The sequence below is a fragment of the Anomaloglossus baeobatrachus genome, chromosome 4 (genome assembly GCF_048569485.1).
Source record: "Anomaloglossus baeobatrachus isolate aAnoBae1 chromosome 4, aAnoBae1.hap1, whole genome shotgun sequence".
Taxonomy (NCBI): Eukaryota; Metazoa; Chordata; class Amphibia; order Anura; family Aromobatidae; genus Anomaloglossus; species Anomaloglossus baeobatrachus.
The window spans coordinates 629,861,250-629,882,450 of record NC_134356.1 but is presented as its reverse complement, the minus strand read 5'-3'; the positions used below and the strand labels follow the sequence as shown (position 1 = coordinate 629,882,450).

At 48.6% G+C, this 21,201-nt stretch overlaps 1 protein-coding gene across 2 annotated transcripts; it reads left to right on the top strand.

Annotated features, from left to right (window-relative positions):
• The first annotated feature begins 635 nt into the window (after positions 1-635).
• Positions 636-19,285, top strand: PET100 (PET100 cytochrome c oxidase chaperone). Of its 2 annotated transcripts, none has more exons than XM_075343013.1 (4): positions 636-952; positions 4,286-4,372; positions 6,322-6,354; positions 19,100-19,285. In XM_075343013.1, the coding sequence occupies exons 1-4, from the start codon at positions 830-832 to the stop codon at positions 19,166-19,168; spliced, it is 312 nt and encodes a 103-aa protein (XP_075199128.1). In that variant the 5' UTR covers positions 636-829; the 3' UTR covers positions 19,169-19,285. The 2 variants fall into 2 exon arrangements, with proteins under 2 accessions (XP_075199128.1, XP_075199129.1); XM_075343014.1 differs by lacking the exon at positions 636-952 and adding an exon at positions 1,412-1,516.
• Positions 19,286-21,201: the final 1,916 nt, after the last annotated feature.

Here is a 21,201-nt window from a genome sequence, read left to right as displayed (position 1 = left end):
GAGGAGGAGAACTGGGCACACTGGTGGCCGTCCAGAGGAGGAGAGCTGCGCACACTGGTGGCCGTCCAGAGGAGGAGTGCTGCGCGGGACTGGTGGCCGTCCAGAGGAGGAGAACTGGGCACACTGCTGGCCGTCCAGAGGAGGAGAGCTGCGCACACTGGTGGCCGTCCAGAGGAGGAGAGGTGCGCACACTGGTGGCCGTCCAGAGGAGGAGAACTGGGCACACTGGAGCCCTCTGTGTGGGTGCTGCGCCTATTGTGGACGGTATTGCAGACTTTACGTGCTTCTGTGTGTTTTAAGTAAGAGCCGTGCCGGGAGGCTCGGGTTTTAAGAGGGGAGGTATGCAGTGGGTGAGCAGACCCCCTGCAAAAGGGAGCATAGTTAACCCGGAAATGTTATTAATAAAAATGTTTTATTTGTATGTGCATGTGTATTGTGTTAGGGTACCCCTAGTGGCCGGGTGGGACGGCTGTCACCACAGTGGAGAGGAGGAGCCGGCAGAGACAAGGGGAGGAGAGAGCAAGGGTGTGAGGAAAAGATTAGATCAAGGGAGCAGTCGTCTCGGGGACAGGAGCGGAGCAGCAGAGCCGGGGCAGAGTGTGGGAGCTGGAAAGCAGGGAAGCCGGTGAGAAAAGGAACGGGCGTAACCTCATAGTGTGAAGCAGTCCGGTGTGGGTCCGGGCTGTGGGTAGCCAGAAGTGGGAGCCGGGCGAAGTGGAGTAGTCAGGCACATCCCCACTGGAGGGGACGCAAGGACAGGCTTCCCCCAGCTAAGAAAGCGTATCATCACCTTTATTGCTTTGTTTGGGACTTTGTGAAGAATAAAAGAATGTTTGTTCATTGCATCGAACCCTGCCTGAAGAGTGTTTGTGCGCCGGATAACATCTGCATCACCACCACACTCTGCCCCACCAAGTCATCTCCTGTCCCCATAGTGACGGGGGAACCAGGGGTAAGCCTGATTGCAAGGGCCACGACTACAAGGCCAGAGGCACCCCTGGCACCCCGTTACACCATCACAGGCTGCCATGTGAGCTGGGGGCTTATGAGGTGGACCCCACTGCTGACATCCGATTTGCAGGGCTTGAACAGGAAGTGGTCAGTGTCTTTATATACTGCAATATAGAACACTGTCACCACAGGCTCAAGTCCAAGGGGAAATGGGGGAGAGCGCAGCCGCAAACACTGAAACTGGAAGTGTCCTTAAAGGGTTAAAGTTATAACATGTCAATATATTGCGGAACTAAAACGCCCAGGGCTTTTCTAACGTGCCTGCTGGGAGTTGTAGTCCCATAAAAACCCAACTGCTGCTCTCACCACTGCCCCTGGTTGCCGTTTATAGCGTTGTGTGCTTGCTCGGGGACGCGCTGTCGTTTTTCAGTTAGTCGGTGACGCGCACGTCATCACGTGCGCTAGGTTCCTGCACTGATTGACAAGCACGACAGCCAATAGGAGAAGAGGAGGCGTGGTCGGCGGCCTTGTGTACAAGATGGGGGTCAAACTGGAGATCTTCAGGGTAAAGCCCCCGCACGTTGTGTCCGGGTCACCTGCGGTGTCAGTGCCGGGGGCGGGGAGGAATGTCATGCTGCTCTGGACTGAGACATGCTGGGAGTTGTAGTGTCCAAATAGTTACATTGCTGCAGGTTCTTCCCTGTATGTGCTGGGAGTTGTAGTGTCATTGGCTCAGGGTCTGTACATTGTGTAATGGTGCATGCTGGGAGTTGTAGTGTCATTGGCTCAGGATCTGTACATTGTGTAATGGTGCATGCTGGGAGTTGTAGTCTCACCGGCTCAGGATCTGCACATTGTGTAATGGTGCATGCTGGGAGTTGTAGTGTCACCGGCTCAGGATCTGCAGGTTGTGTAATGGTGCATGCTGGGAGTTGTAGTGTCACTGGCTCAGGATCTGCACATTGTGTAATGGTGCATGCTGGGAGTTGTAGTGTCACTGGCTCAGGATCTGCAGGTTGTGTAATGGTGCATGCTGGGAGTTGTAGTGCCCTGGCTCAGGATCTGCAGGTTGTGTAATGGTGCATGCTGGGAGTTGTAGTGTCACTGGCTCAGGTCTGCACATTGTGTAATGGTGCATGCTGGGAGTTGTAGTGTCACTGGCTCAGGATCTGCACATTGTGTAATGGTGCATGCTGGGAGTTGTAGTGCCCTGGCTCAGGATCTGCACATTGTGTAATGGTGCATGCTGGGAGTTGTAGTGTCACTGGCTCAGGATCTGCAGGTTGTGTAATGGTGCATGCTGGGAGTTGTAGTGCCCTGGCTCAGGATCTGCAGGTTGTGTAATGGTGCATGCTGGGAGTTGTAGTGTCACTGGCTCAGGATCTGTACATTGTGTAATGGTGCATGCTGGGAGTTTTAGTGTCCCTGGCTCAGGATCTGCAGGTTGTGTAATGGTGCATGCTGGGAGTTGTAGTGTCCCTGGCTCAGGATCTGCACATTGTGTAATGGTGCATGCTGGGAGTTGTAGTGTCACTGGCTCAGGATCTGTACATTGTGTAATGGTGCATGCTGGGAATTGTAGTGTCACTGGCTCAGGATCTGTACATTGTGTAATGGTGCATGCTGGGAGTTGTAGTGTCACTGGCTCAGGATCTGTACATTGTGTAATGGTGCATGCTGGGAATTGTAGTGTCACTGGCTCAGGAGCTGCACATTGTGTAATGGTGCATGCTGGGAGTTGTAGTCTCACCGGCTCAGGATCTGTACATTGTGTAATGGTGCATGCTGGGAGTTGTAGTGTCACTGGCTCAGGTCTGCACATTGTGTAATGGTGCATGCTGGGAGTTGTAGTGTCACTGGCTCAGGATCTGTACATTGTGTATGGTGCATGCTGGGAGTTGTAGTGTCACTGGCTCAGGATCTGCACATTGTGTAATGGTGCATGCTGGGAGTTGTAGTGTCACTGGCTCAGGATCTGCACATTGTGTATGGTGCATGCTGGGAGTTGTAGTGTCACTGGCTCAGGTCTGCACATTGTGTAATGGTGCATGCTGGGAGTTGTAGTGTCACTGGCTCAGGTCTGCACATTGTGTAATGGTGCATGCTGGGAGTTGTAGTGTCACCGGCTCAGGATCTGCACATTGTGTAATGGTGCATGCTGGGAGTTGTAGTGTCACCGGCTCAGGATCTGCACATTGTGTAATGGTGCATGCTGGGAGTTGTAGTGCCCTGGCTCAGGAGCTGCACATTGTGTAATGGTGCATGCTGGGAGTTGTAGTGTCACCGGCTCATTATCTGCACATTGTGTAATGGTGCATGCTGGGAGTTGTAGTGCCCTGGCTCATTATCTGCACATTGTGTAATGGTGCATGCTGGGAGTTGTAGTGTCACTGGCTCAGGATCTGCAGATCTGTAATGGTGCATGCTGGGAGTTGTAGTGTCACCGACTCAGGATCTGCAGATCTGTAATGGTGCATGCTGGGAGTTGTAGTGTCACTGGCTCAGGATCTGTACATTGTGTAATGGTGCATGCTGGGAGTTGTAGTCTCACCGGCTCAGGATCTGCAGATCTGTAATGGTGCATGCTGGGAGTTGTAGTGTCACCGACTCAGGATCTGCACATTGTGTAGAGGTGCATGCTGGGAGTTGTAGTGTCATTGGCTCAGGGTCTGTACATTGTGTAGAGGTGCATGCTGGGAGTTGTAGTGTCACTGGCTCAGGATCTGCACATTGTGTAATGGTGCATGCTGGGAGTTGTAGTGTCACTGGCTCAGGTCTGCACATTGTGTAATGGTGCATGCTGGGAGTTGTAGTGCCCTGGCTCAGGGTCTGTACGTTGTGTAATGGTGCATGCTGGGAGTTGTAGTGTCATTGGCTCAGGGTCTGTACATTGTGTAGAGGTGCATGCTGGGAGTTGTAGTGTCACTGGCTCAGGATCTGCACATTGTGTAATGGTGCATGCTGGGAGTTGTAGTGTCACTGGCTTAGGATCTGCACATTGTGTAATGGTGCATGCTGGGAGTTGTAGTGTCACTGGCTTAGGATCTGCACATTGTGTAATGGTGCATGCTGGGAGTTGTAGTGTCACTGGCTTAGGATCTGCACATTGTGTAATGGTGCATGCTGGGAGTTGTAGTGTCACTGGCTTAGGATCTGCACATTGTGTAATGGTGCATGCTGGGAGTTGTAGTGTCATTGGCTCAGGATCTGTGATGATCTGGGCTATACCCGGCCCCGTGGCTTCCTGACCAGTGGACAGAGTCTGGCTCACATTACTTCTCTCACATTTCATCATTTTCCCTATTGTCTGACCATCTCGTGCCTTGCCCTCTAGATGGCGCTGTACCTGACGTTCCCGGTGACCATGTTCTGGATCTCCAATCAGCCGGAATACTTTGAAGAATATATAGTGAAGCGTAAGGTGAGTGACGGAGGGGAGCGGACAGCGGCGTCTCAGCATCACACATGAGTGACATTGCACAGGGCTTGTGAAACAAACAAACAACATTGCAATTTATTATTATTAAAAGTGCTTTCTGCTTTGAAGAATGGAGGGATTTTATATTTGCTGCTGGTTGCCGAGGTGACCAGCCACCTCTGCGGTATATCCAAGGTGGCTGATTTTGTAGGCATAGAGTGCAGTGCTTACAAGTTCTTTGCTATAGAGCTTGTAAGCACGGCTGGCAGGATGGCTGGATCCGGGCAGTTTCTATGTCCAGAGGCAAAACGGTATCAACAAGTGCACAGTTCAGACCAGAAGTGCGATCATCAGGAGCAGTGCATCCTGAGATTGTCCGGAAAAGGCTCAATTTCCCCATTGACTTCCATTATACTCTGTAAGCGACAACTGAGCACTGAACAGATCGCTCATCCCTATTCCTGAGCAATGATATCCAGACATCCCTTTAAGGACATGGCATGATTAGGTCTTCAGTACATAGTTGTTGTGTTTTTTTTTTTTTTTTTATTTTTGTTTTTACCTCCATTGTGATTATGGCATATACGACACCTCACCCCTGAAGTGATTGGCTGCAGTGGTCATGCACTGTCTTCTCAAGAAGATGAGTGGGAAACCCAGGCAGCTCTATGGAGTTGTTTCTAGTCCCCTTTCCTTTTGGCTTGTCTGTAGCGCTGTCCAGGTTTCCCATCTGACTCTGTGCTTCCTCTTCTGGTGGGTCAGTCTATGACCTCTGCAGACAATCACTGGTTTCAGCATCGTGGTGCTGTAAATGGAGTTCGCCCTAAAGGCCAAAGTCTGCTGTTCGCTGGGAGTCCCATCTGATTCTCTGATTGGAGGGATGGCCGCACGTGTATTACACGTATATCCCGCTTGTGTATGTGACTCCCGGAGACGGTGCTGTCCTCAGCAGTCTTTGACAGTCCCATACACAACAAATAAAGCTATGCAGCGCTTAATGTGGCAGCCCCGCCCCTTGACTGTTGGCAGCCCCGCCCCTTGACTGTTGGCAGCCCCGCCCCTTGACTGTTGGCAGCCCCGCCCCTTGACTGTTGGCAGCCCCGCCCCTTGACTGTTGGCACGGGATTAATGGAAGTCCCAACGATCAGTAGCCTCTCTCATATCCTAGTGAATGGTGATCCTCAATCTATGGAGGGCACAGCTGTCCAAATGTCCCTGCAGAGTGTGAAGAAGGGGAGCTTCCGTCTGAGACTATACGACTCCCCATAGGGAAGGCACAATCCGACCATTTTTCCTTCACTGTACACACTGCGCTGACTGTACAGGTCAGGAATCAGCCATGCTGTTTACTGCTGCAGTCCGGCTTCATCGGCATGTGCCGAGTATCTACAGGTGCTGCCGGCTCGCAGCAGACCCAGGAGAGGACGGGGACGTGTGACTCTGTGGTCTTGTCATGGCTGCTCCCCTGGACTTGTACTTCTTTTTACATGTTAAAGAATGTGCACTTGATATATATATATATATATATAGATAGATAGATATATCTCTATCTCTAACATACATACACACATACATACATACATACATACATACATCTGAAAATATATATAAACAAGGCTGTATATCTAGTTATAGGTAAGAAAATAATAATGCTCTATCACTCTCCACACAAGGGAAAAAAAAAAAAATATATATATATATATATATATATATATATATATATATATATATATATTATACGAGACCTAGAAGATTGGGGGGGGGGGCAGGGAAGGAAACAATGGCTGCTGTAAGAAGGGATTGAAAATAAGTAAGTGCAGAAACAAAAGTCCCAAGTTTTGGTGATTAGTATATACCCCACTGCAGGGCCATGCTGTTCTCTGCCATGTGATATTGTAGGAATGAATGACTGGTTTTCATTACAGAATTTTTTTTTTCCTTTTTTATTCTAGAGAGAGATTTATCCCCCGGAACAAGATGAACAGGTAAAAATATGCAGGAGTAAGAAGCTGACATGTATATCTAAATATTGCTTACATCCCATTAACTACTTACCGATCGCCCACCGGCCGGTTCATATCTGACTTTGCAGTGACATTTTAGCACATTGCACGAGTCAGTAGTTACACGGAGATCAAGACAGAAGAACTCTCAATGGAGAAGGCAGAGATGGTTTATTACTGTCTCTGCCTTCCTGATTGCTGTATACACAGCATTGAATGAGTGCTGTGTATACAGCTTAGGAAGCATTGACGATGCATTCTCCTCCTGTCCCAATAATTGCGTGAAGTTCTCCCAAAAGGTCTTTTATGACCTCATATGAAATGAATTAATTAAAACCATTATAAAAAAAAAAGCATGCACTGGCAGTCTGAATCGCTGTTTTCTTTGTCGCTCTATTGGGAGACCCAGACAATTGGGTGTATAGGCTATGCCTCCGGAGGCAGCACAAAGTATTACACTCAAAAGTGTTAAGCCCCTCCCCTTCTGCCTATACACCCCCCGTGCTCCCACGGGCTCCTCAGTTTTATGCTTTGTGCGAAGGAGGCAGACATGCACAGCACAGCTCCACAGATTGGTCAGCAGCAGCTGCTGACCAGGTCGGATGGAAGAAAAGTGGGCCCATATAGGGCCCCCAGCATGCTCCCTTCTCACCCCACTCTTGTCGGCGGTGTTGTTAAGGTTGAGGTATCCATTGCGGGTACGGAGGCTGGAGCCCACATGCTGTTTTCCTTCCCCATCCCCCTCAGGGCTCTGGGTGAAGTGGGATCCTATCGGTCTCCAGGCACATGAGACCGTGCTTCATCCACAACTCCTGTGGAGCCTGCTGGATAGGAGCCGGGTATCGTTCAGGGACATGGCCCTGCATCTTGAAGGTACTCTGTATCCCTGTAGGGACCGTGCACGGCAACACCTCAGCTTTGCTGGGTGTGCTAGTGCACCGGGGACCGCGGCACTGACCGGGTCTATATGTGCCATTACACACTCAGCGTCGCTGAGTGTGTTTATATGTAGGGGCTACCGCGCTAACCGCCGCTGCCATGTGAAACTACGGCGCGGCTGGGACTTGTAGTTCGCCGGGGACTTCGGCGTCGGCCGCGCTTTTACGGCGGCGACGCTTATACTCGAGTCCCCGGCTTTCTTGCGGCCTAGCTTCCTTTTTCCCGCCCTCAGCTCTGACAGGCAGGGGGAAGGGCGGGACGCTGCACGGAAGAGAGGGACAAACGAGCAGCATGAGGGCTGGAGCATGCTTTGCATACTCCACTCCCCTCACTGTGCACTGTGTGAGATGCCCACGGCTCCCTTCTCTCGGCAGGACGCCGCAGCCATTTCCTGTCAGCTCCTCCGACGCTGCAGAGAGGGATTAACCCTGGGAGACCCAGACACTGTCTCTGGTGGCCTCACAACCGCTTTAGGCGGCTGGTAAGCAGCACCTGTGGTGTTAGCCCCATGGTGCTGTAGTGTATTGATACATTCTGTGTTATTACTATATACTTTACACTGTATGAGCACAGTTCATTATGGCTATTTACCCTTTTGTGTTAATCAGGGAAAACAATAGCATGGCGCCCACAAAGACAGGGGTGCCAAAAAAAGAAAAAAAAAAACAGGATTATTATGCTGCCTGCACCGCTTGTACGACCCAGCTGCCGGCAGGTCCCATTGACCCTCATTGTGTGCAATGTGTGGCCCCTGTGACTCTCTTCTTCAGCCAGAGCAAACTTAGACCCCAGCCCCAGACCGACTAAGCGGGCTCGCTTAGAATTTCCCTCGACATCGTGTTGTTCAGGGTCTCAGCGGGGGGAATCTCCGGTTGATGATGCGGAGACAGCTGATCAGGATTCTGATCCTGAGGGCGCTTTCAATCGTAATACTCCAGACGGGGACGCCATAGTGAACGATCTCATTGCGTCCATCAATCAAATGCTGGATATTTCTCCCTCAGCTCCTCCGGCGGAGGAGTCAGATTATCAGCAGGAGTAATTCCGCTTCAGGTTCCCCAAGCGTACACCGAGTATGTTTCTAGACCATTCTGATTCCAGAGAGGCAGTCCAGAATCACCATGCTTGTCCAGATAAGCGTTTTTTCTTAGCGCCTTAAGGATACACGTTGTCCTTTTCCACCTGACGTGGTTAAAGGTTGGACTCAGTGTCTCAGAGTGGACCCTCCAATCTCACAGACTGGGGGCTAGATCATTACTTGCAGTGGAAGATGGAGCCTCGCTCAAAGATGCCACTGACGGGCAGATGGAGCTCTGGTTGAAATCCATCTATGAAGCTATCGGAGCTTCTTTTGTCCCAGCATTCGCAGCCGTATGGGCGCTACAAGCTATCTCAGCAGGTCAAGCGCAAATTGAAGCAGCCACATACACGGCCGCGCCACAAGTGGCATCCATTACCTCCCAAACCTCGGCAACGCTATTAGTGCTGTCCTGGACTCTGCGAGCTGTACGGCGGTTGCGGCCGCCAATTCGGGGGTACTCCGCAGGGCCTTATGGCTACGGGAATGGAAGGCAGATTCTGCTTCCAAAAAAGCGCTTAACCAGTTTGCCAATTTGTGGCGACAGGTTGTTTGGCGAGCGTCTGGATGAAGTCATCAAACAATCCAAGGGAAAGGATACATACTTACCCCAGTCCCAACCAAACATATCCCAACAGAGGAGAGGGCAGTCGAGATTTCGCTCCTCTCGGGGCGCAAGCAGGTCCCAATTCTCCTCGTCCACAAGGTCTCAGAAAGACAAAGGAGCTCTGATGCATGGCGGTCTAAGTCACGTCCTAAACAGACCACCGGGGGCGCCGCTAACAAAGCGGCTTCCTCATGACTTTCGGCCTCCGCTAGTAGCATCCTCGGTCGGTGGCAGGCTCTCCCGATTTTGCGACACCGGGCTGCCACAAATAAAAGACCGCTGGGTGAGAGTTATTCTGTCTCACGGTTACGAGATAGAGTTTACCTCTCGTCCCCCGACTCGATTCTTCAGGTCATCCCCGCCTCCCGAGCGAGCCGAGGCTCCTCTGCAGACGCGGCGCACTCTGACGGCTGAAGGAGTGGTGATCCCTGTTCCTCTTCAGCAACAGAGCCACGGTTTTTACTCCAACTTGTTGGTGGTCTCAAAGAAGGACGGGTCTTTCCGCCCGGTCCTGGACCTGAAACTGCTCAACAGACGGGTAAAAACCAGGCGGTTCCGGATGGAATCCCTCCGCTCCGTCATCGCCTCAATGTCCCAAGGAGATTTCCTTGCATCAATCTATCAAAAATGCTTATCCCCATGTACCGATTGCTCCAGAGCACCAGCGCTTCTTGCGCTTCGCCATAGGACACGAATACCTGCAATTCGTGGCACTGCCGTTCGGCCTGGCAACAGCCCCACGGGTTTTTACCAAGGTTATGGCTACTGTAGTAGCGCTTCTACACTCCCTGGGTCACTCGGTGATCCAGTATTTGGACGATCTGCTGATCAAGGCACCCTCTATAGAGGCATGCCAACGCAGCCTTGACGCTACCCTGGAGACTCTCCAGGGTTTCGGGTGGATCATCAATTCTCCAAAGTCAAATCTGACACCGGCCCAATCGCTGACATATCTTGGCACGAAGTTTCATACTCTCAGCGATAGTGAAGCTTCCGCTGATCAAACAGCAGTCACTACGGAAAGGGGTACAATCTCTCCTTCAAGGCCAGTCACATCCCGGGAGGCGCCTCACGCACTTCCTGGGGAAGATGGTGACAGCAATGGAGGCAGTCCCTTTCGCGCAATTTCACCTGCGTCCCCTTCAATGGGACATCCTATGCAAATGGGACAGGAAGCCGACGTCCCTCGTCAGGACCGTCTCCCTCTCTCAGACGACCAAAGCTTCCCTTCGGTGGTGGCTTATTCCCACTTCATTAGCGAAGGGGAAATCTTTCCTACCCTCATCCTGGGAAGTAGTCACGACGGACGCGAGTCTGTCAGGGTGGGGAGCGGTTTTTCTCCACCACAGGGCTTAGGGTACGTGGACCCAGCAAGAGTCCTCGCTTCAGATCAATGTTCTGGAAATACGGGCAGGGTATCTTGCCCTGAAAGCTTTCCAGCAGTGGCTGGAAGGCAAGCAGATCAGAATTCAGTCGGACAATTCCACAGTGGTGGCATACATCAACCACCAAGGCGGCACACGCAGTCGGCAAGCCTCCCAGGAAGTCCGGCGGATTTTGATGTGGGTGGAAGCCACGGCCTCCACCATCTCTGCAGTTCACATTCCAGGCGTGGAAAACTGGGAAGCGGATTATCTCAGTCGCCAGGGCATGGACACAGGGGAATGGTCCCTTCACCCGGGCGTGTTTCAGGAGATCTGTTGCCGCTGGGGGGTGCCGGACGTCGACTTCATGGCGTCCCGGCACAATCACAAGGTACCGACGTTCATGGCACGGTCTCAAGATCCCAGAGCTCTGGCGGCAGACGCCTTAGTTCAGGATTGGTCGCAGTTTCAGCTCCCTTATGTGTTCCTCCGCTGGCACTGTTGCCCAGTGTGTTACGCAAGATCAGGACCGACTGCCGCCGCGCCATCCTCGTCGCTCCAGACTGGCCGAGGAGGTCGTGGTACCCGGATCTGTGGCATCTCACGGTCGGCCAACCGTGGGCACTACCAGACCGACCAGACTTGTTATCTCAAGGGCCGTTTTTTCCATCTCAATTCTGTGGCCCTCAACCTGACTGTGTGGCCATTGAGTTCTGGATCCTAGCGTCTTCAGGATTATCTCAAGACGTCATTGCCACTATGAGACAGGCTAGGAAACCAACGTCCGCCAAGATCTTCCACAGGACGTGGAAAATTTTCCTGTCGTGGTGCTCTGCTCAGGGTTCTTCTCCCTAGCACTTTGCCTTGCCCATTTTTTTCTGTCCTTCCTTCAATCTGGACTGGAAAAGGGTTTGTCGCTCAACTCCCTTAAGGGACAAGTCTCAGCGCTCTCTGTGTTTTTTCCAGAAGCGCCTAGCCAGACTTCCACAGGTACGCACGTTCCTGCAGGGGGTTTGTCACATCGTTCCTTCTTACAAGCTGACGTTAGAACCCTGGATTCTGAACAGGGTGCTGCTGGTTCTTTAGAAATCACCATTCGAGACAATGAGAGATATTTCTCTCTCTCACGCCTTTCGCAGAAAGGGTTTTTTTCTAGTAGCAGTCACTTCACTTCGGAGAGTGTCCGAGCTAGCAGCGCTGTCATGCAGAGCCCCTTTCCTGGTTGTTCACCAGGACAAGGTGGTTCTGCGTCCGGTTCCGGACTTTCTCTCTAAGGTGGTATCTCCCTTTCATCTCAATCAGGATATCTCCTTACCTTCTTTTTGTCCTCATCCAGTTCACCAATGTGAAAAGGATTTGCACTTGTTAGATCTGGTGAGAGCACTCAGACTCTACATTTCTCGTACGGCGCCCCTGCGCCGCTCGGATGCACTCTTTGTCCTTGTCGCTGGCCAGCGTAAAGGGTCACCGGCTTCCAGATCAACCTTGGCTCGGTGGATCAAGGAGCCAATTCTCGAAGTCCACCGTTCGGCTGGGCTTCCGGTTCCCTCAGGGCTGAAGGCCCATTCTACCAGAGCCGTGGGTGCGTCCTGGGCTTTGAGACACCAGGATACGGCTCAGCAGGTGTGTCAGGCGGCTACCTGGTCGAGCCTGCACACTTTCACGAAACACTATCAGTTGCATACCTATGCTTCGGCGGATGCCAGCCTAGGTAGACGAGTCCTTCAGGCGGCGATTACGCACCTGTAGGAAAAGGCCGTTTTACGGCTCTCTTACGAGGTATTATTTTACCCACCCAGGGATTGCTTTTGGACATCCCAATTGTCTGGGTCTCCCAATAGAGCGACAAAGAAGAAGGGAATTTTGTTTACTTACCGTAAATTCCTTTTCTTCTAGCTCTAATTGGGAGACCCAGCACCCGCCCCTGTCTTTTTGTGTACACATGTTGTTCATGTTGAATGGTTTCAGTTCTCCGATATTCCTTCGGATCGATGTTACTTTAAACCAGTTTATAATTCTTTTTCCTCCTTCTTGCTTTTGCACCAAAACTGAGGAGCCCGTGGGAGCACGGGGGGTGTATAGGCAGAAGGGGAGGGGCTTAACACTTTTGAGTGTAATACTTTGTGCTGCCTCCGGAGGCATAGCCTATACACCCAATTGTCTGGGTCTACCAATTAGAGCTAGAAGAAAAGGAATTTACGGTAAGTAAACAAAATTCTCTTCTTTAGCCTCCCCCTAATGAAAAAATATTAAATAATTGTTACCAAAAATATGGAAAACGGACATGCAATTTTTTTTTCCTTTATATTTTCCTCCAATAGTGTTAAAAAAAACAAAAACCTGTTCATATGTATTATGGAAAGAAGAGACAAAGTATTTGAATATACAAACGAGAATGGTTTTTTTTTTTTTTTTTTGAGGTTTTAAAAACTACATAAACAAAACACAAATGTGCCTGGTCATCCTATGGACAGCGTTTACTAGTCATCCACAGGAGGTTGGGATTGGAGCAGTAATGTTAATGTGTGAGCCATCAGCTATGGGAGCGGGGACAGAGTTGGTGTGATTCGGCTTGCAGAACCCGGTCTATCAGCCACGTCAGTAATCTGTGGCCACAGGACGGGCACCCTGAGAAGCGCTTCTTCCCTGATGACATCCGCAGTTCTTCTTTTGATTAGTCGGCCTGGTATGATGTCACTTGTGCGTCACACTGCAATAATGACTAGCACCAGGCTGGGTAGTCAAAAGAAGAGTCACGGATTTCATCAGGTAAGAGGTGATTCTCAGGGCTCACATTCAGTCTCCACAGATTAACGAGGTTACTAGTGATAAGCGGGCACTACTATGCTCGGGTGCTCTGTACTTGTAACTAGTGATGAGAGGGCACTACTATGCTCGGGTGCTCGGTACTCGTAATTAGTGATGAGCGGGCACTACTATGCTCGGGTGCTCTGTACTCGTAACTAGTGATGAGAGGGCACTACTATGCTCGGGTGCTCGGTACTCGTAATTAGTGATGAGCGGGCACTACTATGCTCGGGTGCTCTGTACTCGTAACTAGTGATGAGAGGGCACTACCATGCTCGGGTGCTCTGTACTCGTAATTAGTGATGAGCGGGCCCTACCATGCTCGGGTGCTCAGTACTTGTAACTAGTGATGAGAGGGCACTACCATGCTCGGGTGCTCAGTACTTGTAACTAGTGATGAGAGGGCACTACTATGCTCGGGTGCTCAGTACTTGTAACTAGTGATGAGAGGGCACTACCATGCTCGGGTGCTCGGTACTCGTAACTAGTGATGAGCGAGCACTACCATGCTCAGGTGCTCAGTACTGGTAACTAGTGATGAGCGGGCACTACCATGCTCGGGTGCTCAGTACTCGTAACTAGTGATGAGCGGGCACTACCATGCTCGGTACTTGTAACCAGTAGTCAGACGCTGTGAAGGGTGCGACTGTTATAGCGAGTAGAAGGGAAACCAATGGTGAAGGTGGGAATTTTTCCAGAAAATCTTCCAAAAAAATGCTTCCCCATTGACTTCCATTATACTCGGTACATGAGTTGAATCTGTCCTCATCACTAGTTACCAGTACTGAGCACCCGAGCATGGTAGTGCTCGCTCATCACTAGTTACGAGTACTGAGCACCCAAGCATGGTAGTGCCCACTCATCACTAGTTACGAGTACTGCGCACCCAAGCATGGTAGTGCTCACTCATCACTAGCTACGAGTACTGATCACCCAAGCATGGTAGTGCTCGCTCATCACTAGTTACGAGTACTGAGCACCCAAGCATAGTAGTGCTCGCTCATCACTAGTTACGAACACCCAAGCATGGTAGTGCCTGCTCATCAGTAGTTATTAGTACTGAGCACCCAAGCATGGTAGTGCCCACTCATCACTACTTCTTACACATGTGCATTACCGAAGCCATAAACCCATAAAAGTGAACAAGCTCTGATCCCTTTTCCTCATACTTGTTTGGTCCCAGTGTCTTGTATGTTGGTGATGAATTTTGTTTTGTGGGACAAACTCATTTAAAGGGAATCTGACATTAGATTCATACTGTCCAAATCATAGGCAGCGTGAATCGGAGCCTGCCTGTTATTATGGCAGCCGGGTATGTTTTGCTCTGAAACAATCAGTTTAAAAAGCTGTCCAAGATGAGACTAGTCTAAAGGCCGCTTTATACGCAGCGACATTGCTAGCGAAAGCACCCGCACCTGTCGTTTGTGCGTCACTGGCAAATCGCTGCCCGTGGCGAACAATATCCCTAGGACGCATAAAACGGACTTAACTTCCTAGCGACGTCGCTGTGGGCGTCGAACCAGCCTCTTTTTTTAAGGGGGAGGTTTGTGCGCCGTCACAGCGACGTCACACAGCGGCCCGCCAATAGAAGCGGAGAGCAGCCGCATTAACGACACGCCCACCTCGTTGGCGGAGGACGCAGGTACGTTGTTGCTCGTTGCTCCCGGGGTGTCGCACGTAGCAATGTGTGCTGCTTCAGGAACGACCAACAACCTGCGTCCAGCACCAGCAACGATATTTTGAAAATGAACGACGTATCAACGATTTAGTGAGTATTTTTGATCGTTAGCGGTCGCTCGTAGGTGTCACACGCAATGATGTCGCTAACGTTGCCAGATGTGCATCACGAATTCCGTGACATATCCCCCCCCCCCCCCGATGACATCTCATTAGATGCGTCGTTGCGTGTTAGGCCGGTCCTTGGTGGCATTTCCTTGCCCCACTCACCACGGACTGACAGCTAGCCCCCCCCACCCCCCACTCCCCAAAGGAACATATATCAGGAAAGTTGGGTGAGAGAGCCCCAGGGACTTTCCTCAGACTGATCAGCTAAAACTTAGTCCCAGACAGATCCCTCTACGAATCTATTGAACCTGCCTTTACTTATTGGGGATCTCTTCTGGCAGGCATTTATGGCACACCCGAGGATCCCACCTACTGCCCTAACATTGAGTGCATAGTCACCTCTCCTAACATTGCGGCACCATTTGGAATGGGGGGATGACGGACCCCTTTATGGAGATGGCCCTGGATTCCCTGTGCATATCTCATAAATGTCTGTCATCAGACAACGCCTGTAAAGAAGAAAATATGTTGTCATTCCTATTATTAGTTTCTCGGTAATCTGGTGCAATATCTGAGAGTACGTCTTGTATCTTGACTCTTTCACTGCCAGGACAGTTTTTAAAATGGAAAGTTTGGCGTCTTATCTCTGTCAGTGTGCCCTTATCACATATTCACTAGAACTGAAGAGTGAGCCGGGCTGTCTACAACAGTTGGGTGGCCATGAGCGCTGCTCTGGAGGAAACACTAAATCAGCACTGCATCAACTATGGTCACCATAACCTTGGAGCTATTGGGGTCTTAATCATAAAGTGATAGGTTACCAACGATGTTCCTTTCCTTTATGAAATGGGACTACCCCTTTAAGGCTACAGTTTGGGCCTGGGCTGATGGGTGCACCATGTTGATGTATAACTTCTAGGGTTTCTATATTTAAAGGAATTTTCCAGGATTAGAAAATTATGGCTTCTTCCTTTCAGAAACAATGCCACCCCTGACCATAGGTTGTACGTGGTATTGCAGCTCCACTCCATTCACCTTAAGGCCCTGTGCACAAGTTCAGTACTTGGTGAGTTGTTGTTATTACCTCAATATTAACCCCTTAACGACCCATGACGTACTGGGTACGTCATGAATCGTGTGCAGTTAATCCCTGCCCCCTGCCGTAGGCGATCCGCGCACATATCAGCTGTTTTCAACAGCTGACATGTGTGCCTGCTACAGCCGGCATTGAAAGTAAAGCACCAAATCTGCAGTTCTCAGCTCTGTAGCTGTGATCTGCAGATAGGGCAGAGCGATCGGATTGCTGATCGCTATAGCCCCCTAGGGGGACTAGTAAAATTAAAAAAAAAAAAAAAGTTAAAAAAAGTTTTAAAAAATTAAAAAAAAATTAAAAGTTCAAATCACCCCCCTTTCGCCCCATTGAAAATGAAAGGGTTAAAAAAATAAAACGTATACACATATTTGGTATCGCCGCGTTCAGAAACGCCCGATCTATCAAAATATAAAATCAATTAATCTGATCAGTATACGGCGTAGCGGCAAACAAATTCCAAATGCCAAAATTACGTTTTTTGGTCGCCGCAAAATGCAATAACAGGCGATCAAAACGTAGCATCTGCGCAAAAATGGTACCGTTAAAAAACGTCAGCTCGAGACGCAAAAAATAAGCAGTCACTGAGCCATAGATCCCGAAACATGAGAACGCTACGGGTTTTGGAAAATGGCCCAAAACGTGCGCCACTTTTTTTGGACAAGCTTGTGAATTTTTTTAACCCCTTAAATACAAGTAAACCTATTCATGTTTGGTGTCTTCAAACTCGCACCGACCTCAGGCATCCCATAGATACATCAGTTTTACCATATAGTGAACCACCATGGTGAATAAAATATCCCAAAAACTATTGTACGATCACACTTGTTTTGCAATTTTTCCGCACTTGGAATTTTTTTGCCATTTTCCAGTACACTATATGGTAAAAATTATTATAGTTTCATTTTATAAGTACAACTCGTCCCGCAAAAAATAAGCCCTCATATAGCAAGATTGACAGAAAAATAAAAAAAGTTACGGCTCTCGGAAGAAGGAGAGCAAAAAACATAAACGCAAATACGGAAAGTGCCCGGGGGCTGAAGGGGTTAAGGCCACATTCACTCGTTGAGTATTTGATGAGTATTTTACCTCGGTATTTGTAGTCAAAACCAGGAGTGGGTGATAAATATAGAAGTGATGTCCGTGTTTCTACAACCCCTGGCAAAAATTATGGAATCACACCTGGCTCTGAGGATTTAAAAAGAAAAAAAAAAAAAAAAAAAAAAAAAAAAAAAGGAGATCACAGACGGGGCACAAAACAAAAGTTTTTTCAAATGGCAACTTTCTGGCTTTAAGAAACAGTAAAAATAAATCATGAAAACGTAATGTGCTAGCCAGTAACTGTTACTTTTCAAGACCAAACAGGGGGAAAATTATGAAATCACTCAAATATGAGGAAAAAATAATGAAATCACCCAGTAAATTTTCATTCCCAAAACTAACTTCTGCATCAAATATGATCTGCTCGTTAGTCTGCATCTAAAAAGGAGTGATCACACCTTGAAGAGCTGTTGCACCAAGAGGACTGACATGAATCATGGCTCCAACACGAGAGATGTTAATTGAAACAAAGGAGAGGATTATTACACTGTTAAAAGAGGGTAAATCATCACGCAATGTTGCAAAAGATGTTGGTTGTTCACAGTCAGCTGTGTCTAAATATGGACCAAATACAAACAACATAGGAAGGTTATTAAAGGCAAACATACTGGTATACCAAGAAAGACATCAAAGCGTCAAGACAGGAAACTTAAAGCAATATGTCTCCAGAAAAGGAAATGCACAACAGAACAAATGAGGAACGAATAGAAGGAAACTGGAGTCAATGTCTGTGACCGAACTGTAAGAAACCGCCTAAAGGAAATGGATTTACATACAGAAAAGCTAAACAAAAGCCATCATTAACCTAAACAGAAAAAAAAAACAAGCTTACAATGGGCTAAGGAAAAGCAATCGTGGACTGTGGATGACTGGATGAAAGTTATATTCAGTGATGAATCGCAAATCTGCATTGGGCAAGGTGATGATGCTGGAATGTTTGTTTGGTATCGTTCCAATGAGATTTTATAAAGATGATTGCCTGAAGAGAACATGTAAATTTCCACAGTCATTGATATGGGGCTGCATGTCAGGTAAAGGCACTGGGGAGATGGCTGTCATTACATCTACAATAAATGCCCAAGTTTACATTGAAATTTTGGACACTTCTCTTATCCCATCATTTGAAAGGATGTTTGGGGATGATGAAATAATTTATCAAGATGATAATGCATCCTGCCATAGAGCGAAAACTATGAAACATTCCTTGAAAGAAGACGCATAAGTTCAATGTCATGACCTGCAAATAGTCCGAATCTCAATCCAATTGAAAATCTTTGGTGGAAGTTGAAGAAAATGGTCCATGACAAGGCTCCAACCTGCAAAGCTGATCTGGCAACAGCAATAAGAGAAAGTTGGATCCAGATTGATGAAGAGTATTGTTTGTCACTCATTAAGTCCATGCCTCAGACTGCAACTGTTATAAAAGCCAGAGATGGTGCAACAAAATACTAGTTGATGTATTGGAGTACTCTGTTTGTTTTCTTGATTCCATAATTTTCCCCCTGTTTGGTCTTGAAAAGTAACCGTTACTGGCTGCACATTTATGTTTTAATGTTTTGGGGTTTTTTTTTTGTGTTTTCTTAAAGCCAGAAAGTTGACATTTGACATGACTTTACTTTTGTTTAAAAAAAAAAAAAAGCAGATCACAGACATGGCACAAAACTAAACAACTAAATGAACATCCTCAGAGCCAGGTGAGTCCATAATTTCTGCCAGGGGTTGTATAATACTTTTTCCTCTGATTGCTCCATTCCTGGTTTTGGCTACAAATAGGGAGGCAAAAAACTTACCAAATACTTAGCGTGTGACCGTGGCCTAAAGAAGGTGAGTTGCAATACCAATCACAACCCATAATCAGGGGTGGCGCTGTTTCTTAACGAAAGCGACCTTTTTTCATTTTGTTTTACTTAATTTTGGTAACACCCCTTTAATCTCACCATCCTCTTGTCACACAGAAGCGACAGCTGCAGGAAATGAAGGAGGCGATAAGACTGAAGAACGAGAAGCTCTACATGCAAGACTAGAAACGTGTCCCCGCACCCCCCCCCCCCCCCCCCCTCATTGCTGTATTGCTCTCTGTATATGGCCCGTGTGTATATGACTACATGATAGAAATCTACAGTAAAGAGATGTTTTGTACATATGGGGTATGGTCTCATTTACTGTCTGGATGGCTCAGTATTACATGACAGACAGAAACACAGGATCACCATTTACAATGTGATGTCACAGCTCACCTCCTCTGTACAATGACTGGTAACACTTTTTTCTTCTTCTATGTATGTATGTGTATATATGTGTGTATATATATATGTGTGTGTGTGTGTGTGTGTGTGTGTGTGTGTATCACCTATTATGGATGGTGGATCATATGTTATGTCACAGCTCACCTCCTCACTCTCTTATACAATGACTGATAATGCCTCTATACACAGCTGATAACACAGGATTCACCATTTATAATAGGTGATGTCACAGCTCACCTCCTCCTGTACAATGACTAATAGATACAGTAGAAAAACTGGATCCACAAAAGGTGATATCACAGCTCACCACCTCCTCCTGTACAGTGATATCACTATATACAATAGAAACACTGGATGTACAATAGTGAGTCGACCATCAGGGTTTTCGGTAGGGAGGTACTCTGGCGCCGGGACTACGGATACTTGACTCTCGATGGGGTTATCACAGGTGGTCGGTCCCGGCTTCGTGCCCTGGGCGGTCAGTCTGCGGCTGGGGAATGGGGTACAGGGATGATTTTGGGGATATACGTGACGCCACCTGTGGTGTCTGGTAAGCGGGATATACCAGCGCTGCCCGCTGCTGGCCTCTGAGGCGATGGTGACGGCAGCTTAAGATCTCTCAGCTCCCCACAGGTGGAGCTACTTTACCTCAGGGCGGCGGGTCGCTGACCAGCAGTGAAGCGACCGAGCGGTGATGGCTGCCTTCTTCTCTGATGTCGCAGGGTCCTGTCGAATGGCGGAGAGACGACACACCGAGTCCACATCAGTTCAAACAAGTCCTTTTTACTAGCAGCTGGTTTGTTTTGCACAGTTCACAGCAGAAACAGTTCGGTTACCAGAAGGCCAATGGTCACAAGTTTCGGAGGAGATTTGATGACAGAGAGATCTCTCTCTGAGGTAACCTGTCTCTTTCTCGGTCCCTGCTCTGAGACTCCCTCTTTAACCCACTCATCAGTCTCGTCACTGGTTTTCCCAGGGGTCTGATGCTGCACGATTTCTTTATCTATCCCGCAACAGCGTGGTGAACTCGGCTTGGGGTTAGTAGTCAGACTCTTGATGGGTACCGGGCCTCCTCTTATTTAGGATCCTAGGTTAATGGTCAATGGTTTGGGGATAAGCCTGACAAACCTCCTCGGTCCCGTTATACCGGTCTCGACCTGAACTCTTCAGCCGGCTCTCGCCAGACCTAAAGTGTCCCGTTTCCGTCTGGGTTACCCCTTTTCCAGTGTCTTTGTTTTCTTTTGGGGTACCCTCGCTCAGGACGTCGGGCCTATGTTATTTCTAGCCCTTTCAGTCATTAATTTACTCTCGTCTCTCCTTGTCACTCCTTACTGACCAACTGTCACTCAGTCGTCCTGTCAATCACGTCGCGTCTCACGCTCAGCTAGGCTCTACCCCTCTATGGACCTACTATATAAACAGTCCCAAGAATATGAAGGTAGGGGCTGCTGAGGCAATGTTAATCTAATATAAGACTGCATTTCTTCTCTCTTTCACCTGTGACCAAAGGACACTGCACCTTGATGTTAAGATGCTGCATTCCCCTGTAGCGCCTAACCACAGGGGCGCCACATAAGCATCTGTATGCAATGAGTTCTTTCTCAGCAGCGATTAGTCATTTACAGGACCATTTACCGTGTCTTATGCTACATAATGGTAATGTATTCGTAAGAATCAATGTCACTAGGATGGTCCGGATGCCGTCCATTTATTTATTTATTTTTTTCTCCCACCCATATATTTTTTTATTTCTCTCTCAGGCTGACATAACTCAGATCTGCCCAGACCTGTCCATCTGTCTTTTCTATGCC

Coding starts and splice junctions, on each gene's coding strand:
- PET100 (XM_075343013.1), top strand. CDS start 830: ATGTTTGTTCATTGCATCGAACCCTGCCTGAAGAGTGTTTGTGCGCCG. Junction 953..4,285: donor TAGTGACGGGGGAACCAGGG/GTAAGCCTGATT, acceptor CTTGCCCTCTAG/ATGGCGCTGTACCTGACGTT. Junction 4,373..6,321: donor AATATATAGTGAAGCGTAAG/GTGAGTGACGGA, acceptor TTTTTATTCTAG/AGAGAGATTTATCCCCCGGA.